Source organism: Sceloporus undulatus, chromosome 8 (genome assembly GCF_019175285.1).
Source record: "Sceloporus undulatus isolate JIND9_A2432 ecotype Alabama chromosome 8, SceUnd_v1.1, whole genome shotgun sequence".
Lineage (NCBI taxonomy): Eukaryota > Metazoa > Chordata > Lepidosauria > Squamata > Phrynosomatidae > Sceloporus > Sceloporus undulatus.
The window spans coordinates 9,898,642-9,920,336 of NC_056529.1; the positions used below are offsets into that span (position 1 = coordinate 9,898,642).

Consider the following 21,695-nt stretch of genomic DNA (forward strand, 5'->3'; position numbering starts at 1 on the left):
TTATTATTATTATTATTATTATTATTATTATTATTATTATTATTATTATTATTATTATTACTGTATTATTAAAACATTCAAGGGTAGCTGCAGAAATAACTCAGTTTGAGACCACTTTAACTTCCCTGCCTGGGATTCGTAGTCTATTATGGCTCACAAACACTACAGATCCCAGGATTCCCTAGCATTGAGCCAGGGCAGTTAATGCAGTCTGAAACTGGATTATATTTGTGTGATGTGGACCTCTGTGAGGTAAAAGAAAGGATTTCCCCCGAAGGCAGGGAAGCCTAAAAATAATAAGATATGAATGATGATGATGATAATCATACCTGAAAGGGCAGCAGAGTAAGAATAAAACGTAGGATTCAAAAGAGAAACAGAGAGAAAGAGAAAAGGGGAAAGAAAGCCTGAAGAGAAAACAAGAGGGAAGAAGAAGAAGGAGACTGAAGAAACCAGGAATCATGGAGGAAGCGGAGGCAAGGATGTTTGCATGCTGCCTCCTTCTTCCACTTCCCAGTGTCAGTCTCAGCTATGCCTGTCTATGGTTAGTGCATGCCTCTGGCAAGGATTTTGGCTTTCCAATGACCTAGGACTCTGCTGAACCTAAAAGACCCAAGCTACCTTGTAAGGTCCTTTGAAACAAAGGTCAAACATTTATATTAGATCAGTCTTGCAAGTTTATCTTTCTCGGTGGGGAAACACAAAACATGAACCCAACTGTTAAGCCCTAGTCACCTCTGAGAGAGAAGTTGGCATTGCCAGTTTCAGTGGCATTTAGAGTTCCTGCTATACTTGAAACTGTGGAGTTTATCAGACAAGGGGAATTGGAAATATAATCCAATGGAAATCCGAATGCAATTTAATCTCTGTCCAGCATTCAGCTGCACGCATTATCACTTCCACCCACCGCTCTGACCACATCTCTCCTGTGTTGGCATCCCTTCACTGGCTCCCTCTCCCTTTCCGCATTCAGTATAAGCTCCTGCTGTCGACATTCAAAGCCCTCCATGGACTGGCCCCTCCTTACTTATCAGACCTTCTTTCTCCTCACCTTCCCACCAGGGCCCTCCGTTCTGGTAGTCAAGGTCTGCTGTCTCAGCCCAGGATTTCCTCTGCCCCATCCCGGATTCGCCCCTTTTCACTTGCTGCCCCTCACTCCTGGAACCTTCTTCCTCCACAAGCAAGAGCCATCACTTCTTTAACCAGCTTCAAAACGGAGCTGAAAACCATCCTATTCAGAGAAGCCTTCCCAGGCATCGCATAATTGTCGCTTACTATCTGATGTTCTGTTGTTGGCTGTTTATCGATCCATTTCCTGTATTCCTATGTACTGTATATGTATTATCCTACTTGTGATTATGTATTTTCCCTGGATAATGATTAACCATCCATTATGAAGCCTTGCCCTCCCTCCAGTCCATCTGCCTTGGTCCAGGCCTCGGAGGTTGAGAGGAACTGCTGGACCTCTTACCCTTTCTCGTCACCACTCCCTTCTCCTTCTGTATCATGTCTTTTTTAGATTGTAAGCCTGAGGGCAGGGAACCGTCTAACTAAAAAGATTGCATGTACAGCGCTGTGTAAATTTACAGCGCTTCATAAATAAAGGTTAATAATAATAATAATAAAATGTGGTTTCACGTTATTGCGTGATAGACCGCCACACTCAATTTCGGGCAATGGCATGCTATTTTTGGGCAATGGGAAGTCAGTTCGAATGCAATGCACATTCATGTAATTGCACTAAACTAGCGACTTTAAGTGAATGCGTTCTGGCCTCACTTTCTTTTCATTCGCAATGAAGAGAAATTCCTCCCGTTTGCTAAACTCCTGAAGAGCGCTTGGAGCGGTCTTTGGCTGCTACATCCCCAATCAGCAAATGCCCTGAAAACAGGCCGCTGGCAAGGAAGGAGCGCTTTCCCGGGCCCCTTTTTTTGGTGGCTTTGGGCCCCAGAGCAGCTCCAGGCCAATGCATCATACGCACCCGCACCTGCAAAGCCACCCTTTTTGGTCCATGTGTTTCAGGCCCAAGTCTCGGCAGGAGCACCTGGGCTGTTGCACCTTCAGTCTTGCCACCCACCTCTTTCCGAAAGGAGTAACTATTCCATTGACTCCATTCTGCAGAGAGGGAGAAGAGAGGAGTATTCACCTTCACCTTGGGACCAATGTGATTTGCACTCAATTATCTCAGCAATTGAGAGAGTAGAGAAGGGGCAGAGTCTTTCCCCTGTCAGTAGGCTCAGGTAGAAGCAAATGGCTGTGACCTCTCCTAGCTTGAGTGTTTTTCCTGTTATTAACCTTTGCCATCTTGATCGCACTCAGATGTTGCTTGGGCTTACATGTCACTTTTTTCACATGTAAAATGTTGGAGGGTATGCCTGAATCCTCCAGCCAGCAAGGCCAGTAGTCTGGTTGTCAAATCCTGTGAGCTGTAATCCAAAAAATAACATCTTGAAGCATTTCCTAAAGAGACAGGGCACACAAGTCAGTTCTCTATGCCCGAATACAGAGGCATAGGTTATGCCCTGAACTGACATTTGGTTCTCTTCTCCCTGCTGCTCAAGTTCCAATGTAGACATGCCTTGGTAGGACAGATTCAGACAACTCAGAGCCACACGGCAGCCATTTACAAGCTTACCATATGTTTCCTGTAGTAACTGCATGAAAGGGTGGCCATCTGTGGCCTTAGACCTTCCTGCTAAGCCCAGCATTAGCATCTTTCACAGATGCTTAAAAATTGGTGGTGGCAAAGAGGCGACAGTGCTGGACTTAATTGTGTGTGCAGAGGCTAGAGATTGCCATACTATCACAGGCATGGAGCAATGCCTGTCCTAAGTGGGCTATGATATTATGAATCCCAAGCCTCTGAACCCAGTTTAGTGCTTCTATGATATACAGCAGTCAGGATGTGCAACATATAGGTCTTTTAAATGTGACCTTCAGATCAATGGCACAACACTTTTGGCTGGTTTGTGATTTGTGCACCAGAATAGCTCTTGCTTGTAAACAGCCAGCCAGAATTGCAGATTTAGGGCAGTTGCTCATCTTTGAATTAAAGCCAAGCTGCTTTATCCCATAGTTTAGCTCCTTCTCTGTCACTCGAGGAGCATTCATCACGAGCTGCTTGTGTTTAATATCTTGGAAACACATGTGGGTCAGCGAGACATATGTACTGAGCACATCTATGGAAGCTGCCGAGCATCAAGGACTCCAGTTAGCACTATGCTTGGCATGTGTACATTTTTCTTTTTCCCTTTTGGTTTTAAATTGTTCTAAGGCCTTGACATCAGCTTCCTCAGTCATTCTTAAAACAGTCTGCTGTATACCATTTACAAAGACATTAAATTATTAAAAGTATGAACAACTCCGCTTATTGTTCCATAGCTACTTTGTTTTCATACTTCAAATATCACCTATCTGCTGCAGCACTGATAATTCTGGGTTGCGCGTTAGCTTCTGTTATTCCCCAAATTTAGATCCCTCCAACAATATCTACAGTGTCATTTGGGGTCACATATATGCTAATCCTCATCTACCACGTAAAAGTACCTTTCCAAATTAGTAGCTGGTTCTGTCACTGCCTTCAGATATCTCTTTAAGCAAACATCCACTTCAAGGGAAATGGCTAATTACAATGGCTCTGGATGTTTGGCATTAAAGGTATTTGTCAGGCATTCAAATACTACTACTACTACTACTACTACTAATAATAATAATTGTTCTTGGTGGTGGATTTAAATCTTCCCCAGATCCCTGTTGCCCTTGGAATGGTCACGGCCACCATGGAAATGTAAGATTTTATGCTCAGAGCCCCAAAAGAAGAATGTAGGATGGTTTTTCTGTAACATATTCCAAATATTTGACAGGATGCCATATTGAAGAGGACACAGGCTTGTTTTCCATTGCTCCAGAGACTAGGAGAAGGAGCAATGGATTCAAACTGCAGGAAAAGAGATTCCACCTAAATCTCAGGAGGGACTTCCTAATGGTCAGAACTGTTTAACAGTGGAATATGCTGCCTTGGAGTGTAGTGGAATCTCCTTCTTTGGAGGTTAAACAGAGGCTGGATGGCCAACTGCTGGAGGTGCTTTGATTGGTGTTCCTGCTTGGCAGGAGGTTGGACTCAATGGCCCCTATAGTTTCTTCCAACTCTATGATTCTATGATTCCCTGTTATGTCACTTTTTCAGATACCATAAAAATGTCCCCGGTTCTCTCTTTTCCTCCTCCTTTCATCTAGTGCCATGAACGTACTTCAGTTGCTGCAAAATGAATTCAAAGTGCAAAAGCAGTTTACACTTAGCTCAATGGGGGAGAGAAGGGGCAGAGTTGTGCCCTTTCCAGTAGGCCCAGGCAAAGAAAAACTGCTGCAGCATTTCCTAGCTTGAAGTTCTTCCCCACTAACATTTGCCATCTTGACCACACAAGCCCCAGTTTTCATCTCTGAAAAGTTGTGTGTGTTGTGGCTATAATACCTATCTGATTCGTCATCTCTGTTCTGGAGCTTCCTGGAGACACAATTCATCCCTTTCATTTTGACCAGAAAAGGGCAATCTGAAGACTCAGGAAGCAAAACCAGCCTTGGGAGTCACAGGCAGCCCCTGCTCCAAGTCTCCAGAGACTCTTGAATTCCCAGCCTTTCATTTTGGGTTGTTAATATTGCTAGTTTTGTTTTTGTCTCCCCTTCCCATAGTGAATATGTCATAGTGTGACCCTGATGCATCAGTCTGCTAATGCCAAATGCTTTTGACGTCAAACACACCGAAATGGGACTCTAATGGACTTTCCTTGTTATTTCTTTGAGAGCTGCTCTTCTGGTGAAACAGAGGCATTTTAGTTTAAAAGTAGGAGAGCCGCTGCACTCTTAAGAAGGAATTTTGGTTTATTTCCCTACCCCCATGTCTTCTATTAACCCAGTATACAGTAAGGTTTTTTTCTTTTAAAACTCTTCCTTCTTTTCCAAAGCAATTTTAATGGATGTAGAGATATCACAGAGAGCTGTTATTATGCCAGCTGGATCCCATCAGATATATTTACCTTCTCTGATTGAATCTGCCAATCTGGTATGCAGTGTTTCTGAATCCAAGATTGTCCCAAAGTTCTGAAATTTCAGGACCAAAACCTGAGACCTAGGAATGGTCCTTGGTAATGTCATTAAGCTTTGTGCATTACATACAACCGCGGTTATTTACAGCTTGTAATTCAAATTTGGAATGGAGGTGGGATGAGGGACAGCACCTATTTTTCCCTTTACAAATTAAGAGAGACATCTTAGCTAAAGGAGCTGTTTCCAGATCAAGGCAAAAGGAGGGAATTATTCCTTCGCACTTGGTTATCGAGATGGGATAAGGAACATTTAATCTTGCCTCCTTGCTTCCAGCCATAATTTGGATGCAGAGCTGACTAGAAGGTGGGCCTTGGCATTAAAAATACTGAGAAAGAAGCTAGTAAATGCATACATAAACTCACTAGACAGTCTTTGCGTGTTGGAGCAAAAAACCAATGAAGCTTTGCAAATTGTAGCAAACTGGTGCTGTACCTGAATGAACTGGATATCTGCAGGTCTTTCCTCTTGCCTGGAACGGAGCTGTCCAAAACTTGAGAATCTGCACTCTCAACTCCTGGCTGGAGATGACAAAAAACTGAAGGACCAGGACCTGGTATCTGGGAATGATAGCAGGAACATGTGTCTGAGAGACATGTCCAATAAGGGAGCTTTTTTGCCTCTGCTCCTGCTTGCTGTTGGTCAATAAAGTATGTGCTGCCTAATGTCCATCAACATCCAGTTGCACTCTAAGTAAGCTTATGGCTGCACAAAAAGTCTCTTCTGAATCTGTCCCAGATATACCTTGGTGACAGTTTATGAGCTGGAATCTTGTTGGTGACGTATCCAGGTATAAGCCTCTGTGTGGATGCTGTTTAAGTTGCTGCATAAAGAGGCGTTCAGCACCTACTACTGGATCATGACTGGAGTGGCTACATGCTTTCTAACTGTCTGATCAATTAGAAATTGTGAAGTTATACCTTCAGGAAAGATATCTGATCTCCATATCTTAGCTCGAAAAGACCAGTGCATCCACACTGCAAAAATAATCCAGTTTGACACCACTTTAATTGGTACCGCTCGATGCTGTGGAACTGTAGTTTTGTGAGACATTTAGCTTTCTCTGTCAGAGAGAGTTCTAGTACCATAACAGACCACAATTCCCAGAATTCCACAGCAGTGAGCCATGGCAGTTAAAGTGGTGGCAAACTGGATTATTTCTGCAGTGCAGAGCCAGCCATTGTCTCTTGGTTACTGAAGGTATACAGCATGCCTTTGTCCTGGGTTGCACTGCAGGGGAATGCCATTACTGACTCTATGGAAATATGGCAGAACAAATGGCAAAGCTTTGCGAGATGTGAATTGCATTGACATTTTCAAGAGTTTCCCTGACTGTCGATTCTTTTAAAAACAACAAGAACAAGAAAAGCTGGAATCAAGAGGTGATAGAAAGAACAAGACACCATGTGCCACTGCTGCTAGTCCTATTGGTTATGATGCACCCTATATATTGCCCTAAAACCCTAAAACCACAGGCAACCTCTTTCCACCCTTGTTCCTGTAGCAAAACTGTAGAAATGTCCTTGACTGTATATTCTTGTTAGAAGCAAGTGTTGTTCTTGATCAAAGGAGAAGCAAATAATGCATGATAATGCATATCATGCCAGCTTGCCAGGAGCTATCTGACTCAATTGCAGGGTGTACTCCGTGGCCAGAACAGGTGAGCAAGCATCCTTCCTTTGACATGCCAGCACATACAATTGTAAAAATTACTCCTTTTGTGTTCTCTGCTAATTATATATAAGCAAAAATTAATGCCACTTAAAAAAAAAAACACAGAGAGAGCACTAATGCTATGTCAGGGAAAGGATGTGATGAATGGTTAATTAACAGCTGTCTTAATATTATCAATTGCTAAGTCGCTCATGAAGAACAAAGACTCAATGATTTGGGGGACCTACATTAATCTTTCATGACAGGGCCTTGCGGCTTTGTCACAGCAAGCATCTGGCAATCTTGGTGCAGGGGAGATGGAAGAATGGGAAAAGGCTGCATTGGTTTAGGGCTGGAGCAAAGGCACACATATTTAGGGCACATGGAGATACAACTTGTTACGTACAGCAGAGGTGGTGTAAATGTACCTGAATGTACATTCATTCTGGGGGAGAAAGCAGGTTGTGTAATATATTGAGGAGAAGCCAGATGTGGCAAGTGCTTATTCTGTTGTTACTGACCTTCACTTATTTCTATTCCCACAGGGATGACAACTTTACTACTCTAGACAGCCACCTTCAAACTTTTCCCTACAATAAGCTTCCAGAACCTGTCCTCAGGTCCATGTTCCTTTGCTCATCCGACCATAACTACTAACATACTAACAGTTGTGAATAAGCAGCATCAGTAGCAACACTAAGAGGTGCAGGGGGTGTGGACTGCACTGGGTGACACTCTCAGGGGGACTGACACTGAAATGGCTGCTATAACATTATTTGGTAGGCAGTCATCCCAGTCTACACCAAACCACTTCCTCCAACCTGGGAAGACCCAGTCCAAGTGTGATCGATCAACCCCCTCACCATTGATCTCATGGCTAGGTGCCTCATTCTGGTTGAAGCCTTTGACCATGTAGAGCTGCTTGACTCCAGAGAAACGTAGCAAACAGCGCTTGGCTGGGGAGGTGGCAGTGGCCCCAAGGAGGAGCAGAATAAATTTGTCTTTCTCCTCCTCTGGGCCACTACTGCCTCCCTGTTTGAGCCCCAGTGTCTCATAGCATCATAGAGTTCGAAGAGACCGCAAGAGCCATCCAGTCCAACCCCTGCCATGCAGGAAATCTAAATCAAAGCATCCCTGACAGATGGCCATCCAGCCTCTGTTTAAATACCTCCAAGGAAGGAGATTTCACTTGCAAAGTTTCTCTGAAGTCAAACAGCTATACTTTCTCATTTCCTTTGGGGCTGCCACTACTTTCCCAGCTGAGACGCTCTTGCGAAATTGCTCTTAAGTCAAGCAGAAATTTATCCCATCATTAATATTGGTGTCGATCATCTTGTGACATTAAAAGCAACATCCTTCACATGCTTGTTGCCAATAAACTTGTTTCAGGCAAACTTGTCTCATCTACAGGGCCGCCATGGGTTGAGAGTGTCTCAAGGGTGGACAACAACAACAACAACAACAACAAATGACGTAAAAGTGAAATAAAAATTTAATACAAAACAAAACAAAACCACAGTTGTTTCCTCAATCAATTTTAAGGGTTCTAGCAAGTTTTTAAGGTGTAGGTCCTTCCCCTACTATCAGTTCTGATTTTTGGTGTTACCAACTTTTAGATTTCCCACTAAGGCTTTATAAACCAAAAATGCAACTCTTTACACGATCATGCATTTATAACCAGTTCGTTAGTTTTGTCTTTAACCTCCAATGTCTTTAACCCCATAATTCACATTATTTTTGACATTTCATATCTGTAAGTCAAACATTTGTTATGATTCCTGCCTTTTTCAGATTGAGTTCAAAAAGGTCATTACTTTCAACCAATCTTTTTCAAATGTGTCAGTTGATTTATTTCTAATTAGCTGTGTTAATTTATCATTTCCCATATATTGATATAATTTTGAATACCATTCTATTACATGTGGTATTTTCTTCTCTTTCCAATATTTGGCATATATTGCTGTGGTGGCTATGATCATATAAAACAAGATTTCCCCATGTTCTTTCTCCAAATTTAATTGAATTGCCAGATTTAATTTTTTTAAGGGGTCTGGTTGCTTTGCTCGGGGAAAAGGGCGGACAGGGGTGAAAATTGACCCCTTCCCTGCTATAGTTGCCGGCCCCAGTATAAGCGGATAGAGACTGCTAACATTTCAAATGCTACAACCAGACATGAGAAAGGCCAAAGGCTTCCTAAAAATAAGTATCTAGCTAAAGTTCAGCATCTCAAGGGTGACTTTGATGAAGGGGAAAATGGGGAGAAGCGGAGGGAAAGAGACTGAAAGCCTACAGAGAATTTTTGTCTGGTGCGTCCCCCTTCTAGAAGATGTGCTTTGAAGTTACGTAACCATTTCTTTCTTCTTTGGCAGGCAAGGAATCAGAGGAAGCTGCGTCTACGTTCGACGCGGCGAACGCTATTAAAGGAACACTTCAGTGATATTTTATATAAAATTCTGTTTGTGATTTATTAATAACCATGCTTGACAGAGTCGTGCTTATGACTTAAGACAGCAAATGTGTAGGCCAGACTTAAAATTAAACAAACAAAAATCAGAGACAAAAGCATGGCTTTAAATCTGAAAAAAAAAAAGAAAAGAATGACAGGGTTTTAATGGGTACAACAAAGAGACAAAAAGACGTCAAGTCAAAACAATAAAGTCTAACAAGCCTATATTCAAATTAGGTTCCTTTAAGGAAAGTTGACTCAGGAACAGTTTATGAAAACGTTTGGGAGCGTCTCTGATCTGAAATTAAAACAAAATTCAAAACGTACAATTTAAAACCCTTCTGACTGTTTCTGTTTGAAAGAAAAAAAGCCCAGAGAAAAGGAAAACAAAAGCTGTTTGAATATACAAGTGGAAAGTCAGTAGTTTATTAGTTTTGATTATGTACGTCCATCTTCTGATTAAATGATCTTTAAGGCAGTACCCACAATAGTTTTCAGTTTTGCAACCCCACCGCCCAATAGTCCTTGGTCTTCATAAAATCCTAGGGCTGGAAGAGACCATAAGGACCACCCAATCCAACCCCATTCTGCCATGCAGGAACTCACAATCAAAGCACCCTCAACAGATGGCCCTCCAGCCTCTCTTTAAAAACCTCCAAAGAAGGTTTGGCCAACACTCTCCGAGGCAGCATATCCCACTGCCAAACTCTAATTCCTAGCCCTGAGTCAAATTCACACCTCTCATTGACTCGTATCCCTGACTGTCATACACTCCGGCCCTTGAAAAATCCTGTTCAAACATGTAACCAATCACCAGTCACCCCAATATTCTATGCTCTCACCTCTTCCAATAGATGCCTTACCCTATCACATAAAGTATGCATCACATATATAACCATACTTTACCATAACATCTTTAGTGAATGCAACTGCACCGCCAAAAAGTCTCAAGCATCACAAGTACCTACACACTTTGCCCCACATCTCAATCCATAGTGCAGGAGATTTTTAAAAAGTATACACATGAAAGCTTGGCATTTGGACCAGATGATGGTCCAAACAGGCAACAGATCCAGATGAAACCCAGACAACCAGATGGAAATGGACTCTATAATGACCACATCTAATTCCTAGTTTTGGCCCCATGCTAAAAGCCTTGTTAAAACACCCCTGCACACAGTTTGTGGATGAACTCTAATTCTTCTGTTTCTCTTTCCAACTACCTTTGCAATTGTTTTGTTCAAGGCCTGCTGTTCTGAACAAGAGGGAATGCCCAGGGAGATTGAAACGTTCTGCCACCGGTTTTTGCACATTCCCATTCCTAATGTCTGATTTATGTCCATTTATCCTTGGGCACAATTAAGACGTCTTTTAAGATAGCGCGAGATGCCATTTCATGCTCAGTGTTACGGGTTGTAGGCAAAGAAATCAAGAAACATCATCCCTTTTTGCAGCTCCTCTTCACAACGCTCTCCTTGCCAAGCAATGGGAAGTTGTCTCTGTGGAGAATCAGAAGCTAAAAGGAATGCAGATGCTTCACCGGATGATTTTGACTTTGAGTTGTAACTGCAGTGTTTATCTCCAGGTGTCAGTGCGAGAGAACAACCGGAGATTGTTACCGGAGTTAGGGTCAGGAGGAACACAGTCCATTTTCGAAGAGTGTTATTGTGATTCTAGATTTCCCTTGGAAAGGATGGGGCTGTTGGACTACACTGCAAAGAAGAAAATGCCTCTTCAAAGGATTAGCAATTCATCCAGAGTATTTTTTAACATGTCTAAAATATGCCAGTTGTTTGAAATGAGTGGGTACTACTCACTAATTCACACCAGGATTTGGGCTCCTGGCTTCCCATTCGATTGTTTCAAGCGTTAGGGAGGATACGATGCCAATGTAATCCTTAAAATAAAACTCAACCGCAATCCACATTGATTTCATAGGATAGACCTTCTTTGCCATTTGCCCTGGGCTGCAAAATATCTTGGGCTGGACTCTGGGGCTCAGGAACATTGTCGTTTTGGACCACGTCTCCCATAAATTATGAGAGCGGTTTGCCAACAAAGTACATTTTTGCAACAACAACAACACACTCACTACTTCCCCAGTAACTGAATCATTTTACATATTTCAAGTACGTAACTAACTGTTTTCTACAGCTACGTGCTTTAATTACATTCCCTCAGGACTGCCCTCAGACTTTTTAAAACGCACATTTAAGCAACAAAACACTTGCATAATAAGAAGGCCTAAAACAGATTAAGGGAAAAAGCCGCCGTGTGCCTCTCTTAGCCAAAATGGATAGTTCAATTAAATATTCAACAGCCTGTTTGCTGCTTTTGCTGCTCCTGTTCACTTGCGTTAAGGGTTGACCCGATATATATATTTCCTCCTATACTCTGATTCAAATATAACCCTGGAGATCAGGGTTCGAATCCCCAGTAAGCCATAGAAACCCACCGGCTGACCTTAAGCAAATTGCACAAACAGACAATAAATGAAAGAATATTATTTGTTATTTTAAGGTATGTTTTAATGTGTGAATTGGTTTAATTGTTATTTTAGGGGGGGGGGGGGATACTAGGCTGCCGAAGGGGACAACACCAATGGCGTCCTTAGTGTTGTTGTCACTCCGTGTGGTAACTCAAGGCTGAGAAAGTGGGGCTTGCCCAGAGTCACTCAGTGGGTTTTTATTCTCAACTGGGGAATAAAGGCTTAGCCCAGAGACCTCACTAGGGATGGTGTCACCTGCTAGGGCCACTCCTGCCACATTAGCCCACTACTACCCTCTTATATAGTGCTGCTCTTCCACTTTGGCTGCCTCCTGTTGCATTCTGGGATGTGCAGTTTGAAAAGGGGCATTTAGAACTCTCAGCCCAAGGCACTGAACTACAAAGCCCCAGAGTGCAGCACTCAGCTGGGGGTCACCTGTTGTGTCCCCACCCCAGTGACGTCACTAGGAGGGCGTGTCCTGGAAAAGGAGGAGAAGGCTGATGCTCCAGTGATGGAGGGAACCACCTGTTGTGGCGCCCAGGTGAACGTCTCCTCCTCCCCTTCCTCCTGATTGGCCAGCGAAGGCCATGCCCCTCTGCGTGCCATCCAATAGCGTCCGAAGGCGGCATCCGTAGCCCCGCCCCTTTCCATTCCGGTGTTTCTCCTCAGTGCCGTCTCCTCAGTGGCATCGGCGCCGCCGTCGAGGGCGCTTCTCTCGCCATGCGCCTCTTATTCCTCGCGGTCCCTCTGTGGCTGTTGCTGGGCTGGGCTCCTCGGGCGCCCGCCGGCTCCTCGGTCTCCCCTTCTCCCCGGAGGCGGCGCCCGTCCTTCTCGGGCCACGTGCCGGAGAACCGTCCCCCGGGGACGCGGGTAGGCGGCCTGAGCATCCCGCTGACGCGGCTGGGCCCCTCGGGGGAGGCGTGGTGCGCCAAGGTCCAGGGCCGCCGGTGGCAGCTGCAGCTGCTGGGCGAGGGCCGGGGCGCCTTCCAGGCGGCGCTGCACGCCCGCTCGGGCCAGGTCTGGCTGCGGACGCGGAGGGCGCTGGACCGCGAGGCCCGGCCCTCGTACGCGCTGCGCCTGGCCCTCTGCTGCAAGCGCTGCCCCGACGGAAGGGGCGCCTCGGAGCTGGCCGCCCTCAGCATCGCCGTCCTGGACGCCAACGACAACGCGCCCCGCTTCCTGCTGCTTCCTCCGCGGAGGCTGCCGGTGGCGGAGACGCTGGCGCTGCGGGCCCAGGTCTGGCAGGCCTTGGCCCTCGACGCCGACGCCGGGGCCAACGCCGAGCTCCGCTACTTCGCCCTGGGGCCGGGCTCCCAGCACTTCTTCGTCGTCCCCCGCAGCGGAAGGGTCCTCCTGGTCCGCTCCCTCCTCCACCGACGGGCCCCCATCCCCCTCCGGCTCTTCGCCAGGGACAGAGGCCGGCCCTCCCTCCGCAGCGCCCCGCTGCTCCTCGAGGTCCTCCCCCAGCCTCTCAGGCTCCCCTTCCCAGGAGGAGAAGGGCCCCGACGGAAGAAGAGGAGGAGGAGGAGGAGCACCGGCGGCAACGCCCGGCCCCCGCTGGCCCTGGCCCTCCCCGAGGACGCCCCGCCGGGGACCCTGCTCCTCGACGCCATCGACCCCGGAGCCCCCTCCGGCCTCCGCTTCCAGCTCCTCTCGCCCCAGGAACACCGCAGCCCCCTCCGAGTGGATCCCCGCAGCGGAAGGGTCACCCTGGCCGCCGCCCTCGACAGGGAGGACCGGCCCCGATGGGAGATCCTCTGCAGGGCCCACGACCAAGAAGGTATAAGACAGCGCCCCACGCCCCACGGCCTCGCCTTCGCAACACTTCCCTCCCTCCTTCTTTCCTTCCCTTCTTCCCTTCCTTCCATGCCAATTTCCTTCCTTCTTTTTTCCCTTCCTTCCTTCTTTCCCTCCTTCCTTTTCAACTTCCTTCCTTCCCTTCCTTCCTTCCTTCCTTCCATCTTTTCTTTCCTTCTTTTGTTACATCCTTTTTTCTTTCTCAACTTCCTTCTTTTCTTCCTACTTTCCTCCCTTCTTTCATTCTTTTGTTACTTCCTTTTTTCTTCTCAACTTTATTTCTTTCCTTCTTACTTCCCCTCCTTCCTTTTCAACTTCCTTCCTTTCTTCCTTCCATCCATCCATCCATCCATCCGTCTTTCCTTCTTTTGTTACTTCCTTTCTTTCCTTCACAACTTCCTTCCTTCCCTTCTTCCCTTCCTTCCTTTTCAACTTCCTTCCTTCCTTCCTCCCTTCTTTCCTTCCCAGGGGGATCTATTGAAAGTTTGGGAGTGGATTTGTCTTGTGGGCAGAGTTTGAAAAAGCAACGCCCTTTCAGAGCCCTCTTCCCAGGCAGGTGAATGGGAGAAGTCCATAGGAAAGGAGTGCTTTTCCCTCTCTTCTGCCTGAATACACACACACACACACACACGTGGGGCCCTTGTTTGGGAGGAGGTGGTTTACACGTTTCAGGGTTTCATTCCTGTTGAAGTTTTCCAGGTGTTTGTGGATTTCGATGGCTTCCCTGTGCATTTGGACCTGGCAGTTGTCGGCCTGGTCCAGAATTTCAGGGCACAGATTGCTATTTGGAAGCACTGAAATTCTGGACCATGCTGACAGCTGCCAGGTCCAAATGCACAGGGAAGCCATTGAAATCCACAAACACCTGGGCAACTTCGACAGGAAAGGAGAAACACCGAAAGCGTACAAAGCTTGGCTACCAGCCCTGTAAAACACCAAAATCAAGACTGAAGACAAGTAAGTGAAGCCCACTAGGCTCAAGGGGTTTCCCCCCGCAGATTATGGGTTACCAGTTAAATAGACACAAATCCCCCTCACATATCCTCCACACAACACACCTGTAGGCTGTGCCATTCAGCACAGCACAATACACAAACTAACTCCACCACGAACATGTAAAACACCAACAAACCCACTTCCTCCCAAACAAGGGCCCCACAGGCATATATGCTCCACATACTTCCATGCCACCGCCCTCTGAAGACGCCAGACGCAGGCGAAACGTTAGGAATAAATTCTTCCAGAATGTGGTCATACAGCCTGAAACACCCACTGAAAACTGTGGATGCTGGCTGTGAAACCCTTCGAGTTCACATCGAAGGGATTGACTGAAGTAAATCTATAAAACTCACACAGTAGAGTAAGTATAAGTTTTTGGGAACACTGCCATAAACATGGCTATACTAGGAGTCCTGGTGGCACAGTGATTAAATGCCTGTATTGCATACACTCACTCACAAACCGCAAGGTTGTGAGTTCAGTCCCAGCCAGGGGCTTAGGGTTGACTCAGTCTTGCCTCCTTCTGAGGTTGCTAAAATGAGTAACCAACTTGATGGGGAGCAATTAGCTTACAGTTGTAAACTGCTTAGAGACTGCTCAGTGCTGTATGAAGCGGTATATAAATGAAGCTGCTATTACTATTGCTACCTACATCCCACCCCCCAAGGATATCTGGCAGAACTCCCAGCAAAGTCTGGTGGAGCCCTTGGGTTCCAGGGAACCTGAAGTAGCCTGGTCTAGATTGTTCTTGGTATATTCAGGGGTCCCTCCACATTCACTGGGACCCCCGTGAATGCTGAAAAACTGCAAATAAAAGAGCCCAGTATTCTTTTAACTCGAGAGAACACCTCTCTAGGAATCTCTAGGTCCTCCAGTGCAACTCGGTGGACAACATCTGCCAGAGGTTGATCACAGAACCATGCTGGCAGACCTACAAATGCCTAGAGAAGTGTTTTCTCTAAGAACTTCTATGTTCTCCAGTGCAACTGTATGGTCAACTTCTGGAAGAGTTGTGCTGGAGGACATAGTGATTCCTGGAAAGAACATATTATTCGAAACTGTAAATACCATATATACTCAACTATAAGTCGACCTCATATATAAGTTGAGGGCAAGGACCAAAGTTATGGATTTTGATATGACCCATGGATAAGTCGAGGGTAAAACTTAGGCACGTGTAATGAAGGGTGTAAAGGACAAAGTAAAGGAAAAGAATGCCAAAGAATGTACAAAATTCCAGCAGACATAACTATTTTTGCACCTACTAAAGGCTGGATGGCTGAGAGAGTAGAAGGGGGTCAGTGTTCCAGGAGAGATTCAACTCTTGCCTTTCACTATATCTAGTAGCCTTCCACAAAATGGAAGTGTGCACTGTAATACAGTACTTACATTGACCTGTGGATAAGTCGACTCTTTTGGGGTCAATTTTTAACCTAAATTTCTAGACTTGCACATGAGTATGTGCAGTAATCGTTTTCTCCTCTTCACTTTATCCTCACGGTAAAGGAGAAGATGTTATAAAAACGTTTTGATATTTAAGTAGCAATTCTTTTCTGCATGGTAGAAAAGAACACACACACATATCTATCTATCCATCCATCCTAGGATACAGGTTAGAAAGGAGTAATTTTAGGTGTGAAATAAAAATATAAACGATGCGGAGGACGGGGAAGGGGAAAACCTTTAGTCTTGGTTGCTATTGTGGTCATTGGGAAAGCTTTTTGTGTTCTTAAGTGTGCTATGCTACTTTTTCTTGTTTTCTTTCTTTTGCTGTTCTGCATATTATAAGTGAATTTCAATATTGTTTGTTTATTAAATAACCCTGTAAGACAGGCTGAGAGAGGAGGCCGAAGGAACAGTGGATCAGTAGAGGTGGATACTCTGCTGAGTTGTTACTCTAGTTTCTTTTTAACTATATAGTAACAATACGGAGATGGAAGGAAAGCTTCAGTGGTTACGTTTTTGCCTGTGCAGGAGTTGATAGTGGCATAGGAATGCCACGTTCAGATGTTGGCGTGGGGCTCAGCTGAATCATCTGACCATATGAGGTAGTTGCTTCTGAGAAGACATGCGGGGAAAGACAAGCGGCGCTGGCTCTTTGGCTGCCTCTTAGTCCCACCACATTGAAAAAATTGTATATTCCAAACTGCATGCCTGCCTAAAGTTCATCTTGTTGCCTTCAGGTGAGGTGTGGAGGATGGTGTTCCATCACCACCACTGAAACCCAAGTCAGATTCAGTTGCCTGCCCAATTAACTTCTGTCACTGAAACTGGGAAGATCCCACCATGTCTTTTGGCTCAGGCAATTCAGTGTCTGGTGCCAGCTTTGTATGTGGTACGGCTTTACCTATATGTGTGTGTTTACATGTATTACCATGATGAGGTGGACATCAGCTGTTTGGAGGCAGCAGTTGTGTTGCTTAGGTATGTGAACCAGCCCCATGGTGTTCATTATCATTACAACTGGATTGAAGAAACTAGGCGGCTTCTCAAGGTTTTTCTCTACAGGTTCTTTGTCAGTGTTGATTTTTCCCATCTGATTCTTTTCAGTGACAGAGCAATTGTGTTCCTCCCATTGCTGAGTCCCATTAGTTGAAAGGGCAGTTGATGGAACTGCAGGATCAGCATGGGCACATGACACAGACTGGGAGGCAACTTGCAGCCCTCCAGATGTTATTATCTTATAACTCCATAATTTTTGTTAATATAGCTGGTAGTCAGAGATGTGGGAGTTGTAATCCAGTTACAGATGGAAGTCTACAAGTTGCCACCTTGGTCTGCCAGGAGGAACATTGGTGCACCTCATAGTACCTCTGTCATGCAGCAATTATGGATCAGTCTTAATGAGGCACGAATGTCTGATGCTCCTGTGCTTTCCTTACTGTATATTCTGACTGCTCAGTGATAGTGAAGGGAATGGAGAGCTGATGCCTCCTGCTGAATATCCAGACCAGGTGTTGCTGACTTAAACCTTTGCTTGCCAAGCCAAAGGGGAATAGAAGTGGACCAGTGGGGACTGTGGCATGCTCAGTGTCCTGCCCCATAGAAAATGCAAGATTCTAGCTTTTTTCAGTCTGTATTATCTAACTGCAAGAAAGATAAGCTCATATTTTGTACTCACACACTACCTTTTGGTAAGTGCCTCTCCTCTCAGAGCCATCAACTGCTTCTCTTGACTGACACTGAATGTCCCCAGTGCCTCCCCCTTCCTGAGCCTGTGCTGACCCTTCTTTCCCCCATTTACTTAATGATTTTGCTTGCTCTTCACTTTCCCTGGAACAGCACCACTTTCAGTTTCAGTGGTTTTCTGGGGGAGGCAGCCAATGTTCATAATTCAAACATACTTGAAAACAATACTGCCTGGCATGCTTCCTAGTGCCTGAGACAACAGTTTCAGTCCATCAGGTGTGAAGGAAGGCTATCCCTGAATATGTTTTCTCTTGATTTCGAAGGATATGTCTACAGTGTAGAAATAATGCAGTTTGGCAGCACTTTAAGTGATCCATTGGAATCCTGGGATTTGTAGTTTTACAAGATCTTTAGACTCACAAAGCTGCAAATCCTGGGGTTCTATAGGCAGGAGCCACGATAGTTAAAGTGACATCAAACTACTATATAGTCAGCCCTTGGTATCTATGGGCTTTTCATCTCCGGATCCAAACATCTGTGGCCAGCAAGCCCATGTTATCCTCAATGGCAGTGCATGCAAGTGGCTATGCTGCGATTAGGGACATTCCCCATTGTCCCAAGGCTACACGTGCATGTGGCTGTGCCGCCATTAAGTTCTGTTGTTCCCAATGGCGGCATGGCTGCATGCATGTGCCACCATGGGACGACGGGGCTGTCTCTAATGGCGGTACAGATGCGTGGGACAATGTGGGCTTGAGCATCCATGGATTTTAGTATCCATGGGTGGGGCACAACAGAATGGATCCCCTGCAAATACCGAGGGCCGACTGTATTTCTACACTGTAGATGTACCCCAAGTGTTGCTTTGCATTGCAACACAGGCAAGATAATATTCTGATGGGGTAACTATAGATGCTGCTGATATGTCTAATTTGTTCCCTTTTAAAAAGTTATTTGGATCTGTTTTCAGGGGATGGGCTGTAGTTCTTACCTGTTTTCTGTACTTTTGTCTTGGCTGTGGAGGATTTGGGGTATTCTGTCTGCGTTTTCTTCTTCTTTCATTCTGTTTCTCTACACCTAATGTTGGCCAGTTTTTCTGTCTGTCTTAGGTTGTTTTTATTTCACATCTGCATTCTGACCTGTTTTTGACTTGGTCCCAGCTGTCCTTATTTTCTGCTGTTGACAGCTGTCCTGCTAGTAAAATAGCTTCCCCCCACCCTACACCAAACACAACATAGGTCTGTTGTTGGGGCTGTAGTTATAGAACCTCACATTTTTTCCGGTTTGTGGAATTACAGAATAAAATATAAACACTTCAAAGGAAAAATAAACCCTCCTTGGTTGTATAGAAATCTTTTAAGATGGATGTTTTCAAAGTACTGGGGACGGTTCTTAGAATGAGACATTCTATTCAGCTGGGATTCTGCCTTCCTGGAATGTGCTCTAATTTTTATTTTATAAAACTCAGAGCAGCATATCGTGATGTTTTCCCTCCCATTCCTTGGGCCCCAAAGAGTGCACAAAGACTTTAATGTTGTCAGGAAGATATCTTTCCAGTAGTGGCTTCTATCTTGCCATCTTTTATTTCCCCACGGTCTTTTCCAAAGCATGGTTTTAAGCTTCTTGAAGTGGCTCCAATATATCGTCTTGTTTTTCTCCAGAGCAAATCCATTTTCTTTAATGTTTTCTGCCAGTTCTGTGTCATGTGTACTAGCTCCAGCAGAGAGAGAATGGCACATTGAAGGAGGGGAAAAATGGGTAGATTCTAGAAATAACTGCTTTCAGAACTCAGGCTTATCCTGTGGTGCTGAGCCAGTTGTTAAGTTGACAGCGAAGGAAACTGCTGTATGAATTGGGGGAAAAATACCAGAAAAACATTATTACAAAAAGCTGGTAGGAACAGCTATGCAGAAATACAAATCCCTGTGTGATATACATGTCCTTATCTCTTCCAGCCTTATTTTAAAAGCAACATTTTTGATAGGGAGAATGAAAATGTCCTGAAATCTACATTTTGCTTAAGATTTATTAGGGCCACCAGAAAATGGATAAAATTGTTTCTTGAGCTGGATCTGGCCTCTAATGGACAAATTGGTCCTATTATGTTGAACCTTTGTTTTTCATGATCCTGTCATTTTAATATGTATAATCAAATAACCTGTCATTAATTTTGACACTTGCTTCCTTTCCCCAAAATTTTAGATAGCAATTTGCTATAAAAAATAAGCAGAAAGGCTTTCCCTCTTTTTTCCTTCTAATACTGGATCCCAGGATCATCTAATGAACCTGATTTGTGGGACATTCAGGTTTTTCATGAGGTGTTTTATTAATTTATGGGACTCATTACCACAAGGTAATGGACAACTGCAAGAGTAACAGTATCAGTCTGCAAAGAATATCCAGATGACACAGGAAGAATCTGCACATTGAGTATCCCCTGTGGAGTAGCAACCGGAGCCTGTGGGTGGAATGAGGCTCCTGCCAGTGCCAGTCTTCTTGCATGGTTTTCTGCTTCATCACCACTGGCACATTTTAACTATTGTCCTGTGACAAAGGAGAAATCCAGGATTTGCTGCTTCAAGTGGCCCAGGCAGCTTCAATCTGGGATTTTTCAGGTTTTCTGGGACAAGTGACAACCCTAAATTAATGGCACACACACACTCCAACCACACTTGCTCACAGCTTGTCATTCACTCACAACATATTTTCCTGTTTGGAATTTATGAGAGAAATCTTGGCTATAAGATCTGTTCCCAGATCAAGCTGAAGTGAGGAGATTATCCCTTATCGCTTACTTTGGGAGATGAGAAGGAACCTTTCATCTAGCTTACTTGTTTCTAGCCAGAAGGTGGATGCAGAGCAGAGTGGTGTTTGAGCCTTGTCACCACAAGGACTGAGAGAAGCTACCTGAGTAAACACATATACCCGCCTTGCAAGTTGCAGCATGAAATCATTTAATCCTTGCAAACTGTATCAAGGTGATGCTCTACTAGGGGATCTGCTCATAGCACATTCCTCTTACCTGGGTTTGAACTGCTCCCCTGAACTGTAGAATTTGCATCCTTATCTTTCACCTTTCTCTGGAAGACTCCACCATGGAGGCAGAGTGCTTGAGGGAAGAAGTATAAAAGTTGGTCAGAAATGCAATTGCAATATGGAGAGGTGAGCAGAGCAAGGGCTATGTGCAGGGGTTGGTCTGATCTATCGAGGTAGAGAAGCCAAAATTCGCCTGCTTGGTGGATGAGGCATAGACAGCCATGCGGGCAACTGAAGCAAAGGCAGAGAAACAAGGAGCCAGTATCCTGTTTTTTTCTCTTTTGCTCTTCACACACGCTTAATAAATTATTCTGGAGGAAGCTGTTTACCTTGCCTGTTGTATGTAAGCACACAGAGCTACAGTAGGATCTCCTAGAGCAGAGTGCTACTCTTTCCCAGGCACATTACTGCATTCCAGCCTTGAAAGTCTGTTTTGTTCAAGCACTCCTTCATCACCCTCCCAGTGCCATTGTTGCAAAACAACAACAACAAACTTCCAGCTAGGCAGAAGACATTCAGAGAGAGAAGGGGCAGGCTTCCATAAAGACACTTTGTAAAAAGGAGTTTCTTTGTCAGAGGCTTTGAAAAAGGAGGTGTGCCTGTATTTCTCTCAGGGTGTTGTGTACCTTCAAGTCATTTCTGACTTATGGTATTCCTAAGGCAAACCTATCATGAGGTTTTCTTGGTAAGATTTGTTCAGAGTAGGTTTGCCATTGCCTTTCCTTGAGGCTTGAGAGCATGTGGGTTCCATGGCCAAGCTGAGAATCGAACCCTGGTCTCCAGCTTCATAGTCCAACACTTGATCCACTACACCACACTGGCTCTCATGCCTGTATCTCTGCACCAGCATATCTGAGATTAAAATTTTGAGGTGTGTGTGTGGGTAATTTGTTCGTGGTTCTTGACAGGTACTATTAAGTTTGCTTACAAAAGGAAGGTGAAAGAGGGCTTAACTTTGAAATGAACATTAATGTTTTAACATTACTTTGACATTTAATTTTAAGAAGGCTACAGATTTCCATTAATGTTTGGGTGGGATGCATTGAA

General features: G+C 44.9%; 1 protein-coding gene across 1 annotated transcript in view; it reads left to right on the forward strand.

The window, feature by feature from the left end:
- Positions 1-12,407: 12,407 nt before the first annotated feature.
- LOC121914382 (neural-cadherin-like) overlaps positions 12,408-21,695 on the forward strand; it is a 54,021-nt gene continuing 44,733 nt past the window's right edge. Inside the window, exon 1 of the mRNA XM_042437773.1 lies at positions 12,408-13,467. Within this exon, the coding sequence (XP_042293707.1) occupies positions 12,408-13,467 (1,060 nt within the window). The remainder of the gene's footprint in view (positions 13,468-21,695) is intronic.